This window comes from Gymnoscopelus braueri (genome assembly GCF_963280865.1).
Source record: "Gymnoscopelus braueri genome assembly, chromosome: 22".
Taxonomy (NCBI): domain Eukaryota; kingdom Metazoa; phylum Chordata; class Actinopteri; order Myctophiformes; family Myctophidae; genus Gymnoscopelus; species Gymnoscopelus braueri.
Genome location: NC_137624.1, coordinates 29,468,865 through 29,474,615, shown reverse-complemented (window position 1 = coordinate 29,474,615; position 5,751 = coordinate 29,468,865). Strand labels below are relative to the sequence as shown.

The following is a 5,751-nucleotide window of genomic DNA, read 5'->3' as shown; positions in this document are numbered from 1 at the left end:
TTTAAGCACAAAAGATCTTTAATGATGCAGTCTACATGCAATACCAGTTTCAGACAAATGTTAAGTGGCAAGGTGAAAACATATACTGAAAAGGCATAAAGAACTGTTAATAAATGTCATAACCACATTAGAAAATATCTACTTCTACAGATGAAGGTAAACCAAATACGTTGGTTTCATGCTAAAGGAGGAAGAAGAAAAAAAGAGAAGGTAAATAGCCTGTGGAGAGTTGAGCATAATCATACCCACAAAAATAAATACCAAGCAATATATTTTTAAATAAACTATTGCTGAACAAGTTGGACAAATTTAATTTTAACTCAAAACATTTGTTTTGACTGACTTGTTTTGAAAAGTGCGGGATTTAAGGGCTCACTGTCACAATAAGGAAATCTCTCAATATACAAACAGAGGGTCCCGTTAAACCACAGGAAAAAAATATATTTTAACCTGAAAACAAACATACATGTTACAGTATGAGATTTCACATTAGTGTCATGCAAGAGGATAATCATTTGCCGCCCTTTAGAAGCATCATCCAGCCCTGGCAACAAACTGAAAAGGGCCACTCTGTCAGATACCATGCCTTTTGACTACCTACAGTACTAAATGATAGATGATAGAATGATAAATATAAATATTAAGGCAAATATGTCCATTAGTCAGTCCTTAATACTGCCATGATAGGCAAAAACAATATATTATAATCACATTAAATGGCTCATAACAAAACAACTTCAAGAAGCTCACTTTAAATAATGTTCTTCAAAGGCTATAGAAAGGCATACATCCTTTTGCAGAAACAGGACAAGATAGAAAAGAACAAACAAAAACATAAAGATTTGTCATCTAACATAGTCTGTACCAACATCCATAATCCTGTGATTGTATATCGTCTGTCGGGTGGAAACCTCATATGTCAAAAGCAGCAAAAGTAGCAGATCTACAAGATCAAAACGCGTTTCGAGCTTGTGAATCTGCTACTTTTGATGCTTTTGTGTGACGCTGTAGTATGATCAAGAAGGGCGTTAATTTACGAAAAAACACAAAATAATATATGGAGATTTCTTCCCGACAGCAACTATAATGGAAAGGACATTTTGGCATGTTGCTAAAGTCCATCTCCTGGTGCATAATTCAGGAGTTTGGGGTGACAGTGGCACAGACCTGTGACCCACAAAGAAACCTCAAACGTCTGCTATCAATACAGACACAACTCAAACAAAAGTATTTTGCAAGCTCAGTGGTTCTCAAACGTTTTAATTTGAAGGACCCCCATAACTCTGAGAGTGTACAGGGTCCCATTTGTACACTTGCAGAGTTACAGACCTGTAAAAGTCCATTTGGAATCCCTTCAAGGAACCCCGAGGGTCCCTGGACCCCACTTTGGGAACCACAGAGCTAACTCATCCTCTCATGTCTAATTATCTTGGGTTCAAACAATAATCCACAAGAAACTATTACTGAAATGATTTGTGAAAGAAACGGAACAGATTCCCATGTCATGCGTATCAGCGACCCCACATGGTAAAGAGCAGAATTGTTAGTGCCATTTTCATTTGTTCTTATATTATTAAATAAAACAAGGGAATAATTACGTATCCCTTTCTTGTGGTAGTCAGAATGACTTCCTTTATGTGAAACCCAGTGTTACACCAATACTGTTAACAATGGCTCAACTTCACAGCTTATTCTCTTGATGACAAGGATGCTCATTTCGTCGCTGTCGGGCGGAAACCCTGTATGTCAAAAAACGTTACTTTTCAGAAAATGCCGGAAGAAAAGAACCCGTGTTTACATGGATCCAATGTGTTTATTATGTAGTCACAAGCTCTTAATACTTTATTGGTTACATTGATCAAACCCAGACAGACTCAACCATTTTCAACCTGGTGTCCCTATTTTTGGCACATCATTATTGGCAAAACTTGTCAAAGGTTTAAAAAGAAATAGCAAAAATAGAAGATATACAAGCTCACAAGCTTGTGAGCTTGTAGATCTACTACTTCTGCAACTTTTGCTTGACACTGCCATACAATGAAGTATAAAATAGGGCATTAATTTATGAAAAAAACATAAATATGGACAGGGTTTCTGCCTGACAGCGACGATTTCCTACAGGGCTCTACAATTTCGACTATTGTGTTTTGTCACTTTTCTTTTTTACTTTCACCTCTCTTCCTCTCGCACAAGCTAGGGGAAGGAGGAAGGGGTCTTTCGGCCCCTGTTGTTGTTTGTGCAGTAAGTCCAGTCCAGTCTAGTTTAGTTTAGTCCATTCAGAGCATCAGCAGAATAAAGAGGTACAGTGGGAGGAGGAGGTTGTCTATCTGAGAGGTGTAGGCTTCTAGCATGGCCACCAACGAGATGGAGCCAACAATCCAGGAGTAGGTGGAGTTGAGATTAATGCTCCCATCAAAGATGAGGAATATAGCCACAGCGATTATCTGGGCAAATACAGATGTAGCGGTCCCCTCCATGGTCTTCTTAGTGCCCGGCCAGCGGATTTCACCCATGGTGCTGCCGCACACAGACGCAACAGTGTCTCCAATCCCCACGGCCAGAATTCCTGCATAAGGCACCAAGCCGCCTGCCCCAGGTAGAATCCCCTTAGGAGCACACGGCCCAGGGAACAGCCATACGGGCAGCGACATACCAAGCAACAAGTAGATATGAGTCAGGATGAGGGGCCCAGAGTCCCGCTCATCCAGAAACAAGGTGAGCAGCTGCCTGAGGAGCTGTCCTAGAGGCCGGATCCGAAAGTACCGTACGTATTCCAAGAGCAAGAAGACCGCCAGGCAGCCCACGGACGCCACATGCAGCATTTGTCTGTCATACACAAGCCCTGGGACATACGTGGCCACCACGATCAGATGGAAGTACTTCCTGACGACAGTTGAGGCTTGGTGCTTCTTAGAGCCAGACTGGCGCTGGTAGTTTTGGTGCAACACAACACACGTGGCCACGGTAGCCAGGAGCACCCAGTAGGCCAACAAGCAGAGTCTTCTGTCATTTAACATGACAAAATCCAACAGCCACATGAGCGGGTGCTGGCGGATGAAAAGGGAGAGCCAGGGCATGAGGATTCCCAGTCCTAACACTGCAGTCATCATGTGGAAGAACAATGAGGACACCCAAGTCTCAGACTCCATGAAGCAGAAAAGCAGTGCAAAAAATACCCCCAGTAACAGCGATCCAACCACAACAACTGGCAGGAAATAGTTCACTGGATCACCTTTGACCTCCGCTAGGTTCAGGGAGCGCTTGATGAGCTGGTTGACGATGAAGCTGATTCCCCCGACGATGAGGAGGGCCTCCCCAGGCGTAAAGCTGCGCGGCAGCAGGTACAACACAATCAAGCTAAGGTAGACAAATATCAACAGAACCTCCAGCACCTCAATGACTTCAGATACCGTCAGTGTCTGTTTGGTTGTATAAAAAATTGCACTGCCTGCCACGCCTGCTACCACACAGGTGTTTGTGGGCACCGGCCTGGTGACGCCCAGTGCAATCAGGGACAGGAACAGAGCCAGCATCATGCCTGTGACGGTGAACACCACGGTGAAGCGCTCAAAGTAGACGTTCCCTGAGGCAGCGCACCTCTCTCTCAGTGCCAGGCCCAGCAGGGGCATCACCATGGAGGCTGGGACAATGCCACTGTTTGCTGACGGACGGAACTTAAATACAGCACCACCTGACCTAAGGAGGCGGTCCCATTTATGCTGTACGTAGAAAGCTTGGATGAAAAGGGCTATGCAAGACCAGGAGAGCTGGTTCCAGACGGCCATGTGGACACACAGGACCACGGCCAGAACCACAGTGGACTCCACCAATACGGGGTTGATCTGCATGGCTGCAGGGTGGAGATGGGTAGAGATGGTGGAGGAGAGATCTGGGCAGATGTTCTGAACCACTGATGCCCTCTTCTGTCACTTCCTCTCTGTAGCACACGTCATCATTTGATAGGCACTGCAGATGTTTAGATCTGTAAAATAAACAAATCAGAAACGTTTAGTATTCATTCAAGGGGGATTAAACGTGACATGAACAGCATGCATTTTTAACAGAATAGGCTAGTGCAGTACCGGTTATCAGAGTACTTCTAGGCCAGACTATGTCAGTCATCTATGATGTCAGCACTATGATGTCAGTCATCTTGATTATTGGGGCAAAAACTGTAGACAGACAGAGAAAAACAAACACACACACAAAGACAGACGTATGGAATTTAATAGAACTAGACCACCGCCCTTTGGGCGCCGGCCTACTCGGGCACCACGCCTTTACCTGATGTAGTCACTGTACATGTTGGAGCCACAGGCTTATCTCACATTTTCCCCACACGTCGCCACTTATATTGGCGAAGCAGTACAAATATTACACAATGCTCAGCCAATCAGTGAAGCCGATGGGTTGGGTTAGCCAATCGCAGAAGCCGGTGAACATTAACATATTGAAGCAGCGGCACAGACGTTCGGTTGGGTGGCGCGCCGAAGTTATGCCCAGGACAGACAGACAGACAGACAGACAGAGAGGCAGACAAACAGACAGACACAGGTTTCGTGAATAAATAGATAGATACTTGTGCAGTACCCGTTTTCAGAGTACTTGGAGGCCAGTCTTCTATGATGGAGGCACGCACCAACCTGGGAGAGTTCGGGTATCTACAACAGCGGTCACACGTGTTTCAACCAATCAGCAAAGCCGACTGAGAGCCACTCACTCACACACACACATACAGACAGAGATTCCTGGAATGTATTATATAATAATATACAGTATATGCTGTATATACACACACGCGCGATAGTGCAGTTCCTGTTGTCAGAGTACAACATGGGGACTAGTTTATATATGAAGTCAATCATCTATAGGATGTAATTATGATGTCAGTCATCTCCAAATTTGAGCATATCAAATGTCAGATACACACAGATGTACAGACAAGAGAATATTCCTGGAATTGATAGATACTAGATACTGTAGGTACTAGATAGATAGATAGATAGATAGATAGATAGATAGATAGATAGATAGATAGATAGATAGATAGATAATTGCACCAGTTATTCTGTGTTCCTGGCTGTTTAGGAGTTAAGAGACTGTTGAAACTGTTGAACCAGGTCCAATGAGTCATCATATCATGGCCAAACTGAACTTTGGTCAGCACAGCAGTGACGCTGATGACCATTCACCTATTTAACGAAAACCACAAAACAATGGTGAACAGATGAGACGGAAGGGGAAAGGAGTTGGTTTTCCCCTCAACCTTATCCATTCAACCTTTTGTTCTTCTGACTCAAGGTGAGAGCAGAGGCTGGAATTACTGTCATCATGCACAGTGAAATCCTCAGTGTCCATTTATCCATCTTTAACTATGAGAGGGTACATAAAGGGACCAAATGGACCTTTGCTGGTTCATTTGGTTCCCTCTCATAGTTCATAGAGATGCAATGAAGCCACGGATGCTGCGATCTATAAAAGGAAAGCATCGAGCTAATAAGCAGCATCATAATTCATCTGATTCTACCGAGTAGCAGAACGTTGCAGAAGAGCTAACTCACATGCTGAAAAAAGCCCCCTTATTTCATGAATGAATTCTGCACCAATTCCGTTATATACGTACCACATCCGTGTAGTGTTGTGATGATGTGGGAATTTGGGAAAAGATGCCCGTTCCGTTAGTTCTTGAGACAATATTCTTCTCTCCTCTGTCAGCTGTCGTTCGATCCCCACACCCAGGAGGAGGTGGCC

General features: G+C 44.0%; 1 protein-coding gene across 7 annotated transcripts; it reads right to left on the bottom strand.

Moving 5' to 3' along the window:
• dolk (dolichol kinase) lies at positions 1-5,751 on the bottom strand. 7 transcript variants are annotated; one of them, XM_080420069.1, is made up of 4 exons: positions 5,624-5,736; positions 4,591-4,661; positions 4,083-4,172; positions 1-3,982 (listed from the first exon to the last, which is right to left on the bottom strand). In XM_080420069.1, the coding sequence occupies exon 4, from the start codon at positions 3,846-3,848 to the stop codon at positions 2,277-2,279; it is 1,572 nt and encodes a 523-aa protein (XP_080276195.1). In that variant the 5' UTR covers positions 3,849-3,982; positions 4,083-4,172; positions 4,591-4,661; positions 5,624-5,736; the 3' UTR covers positions 1-2,276. The 7 variants fall into 7 exon arrangements, with proteins under 7 accessions (XP_080276195.1, XP_080276193.1, XP_080276192.1 ...); XM_080420067.1 differs by lacking the exon at positions 4,591-4,661 and having other exon boundaries at positions 5,624-5,749; XM_080420066.1 differs by having other exon boundaries at positions 4,083-4,705.

Excerpts from the sequence above, each read along its gene's own strand:
- dolk (XM_080420071.1), bottom strand. The coding sequence starts at position 3,848 with ATGCAGATCAACCCCGTATTGGTGGAGTCCACTGTGGTTCTGGCCGTG.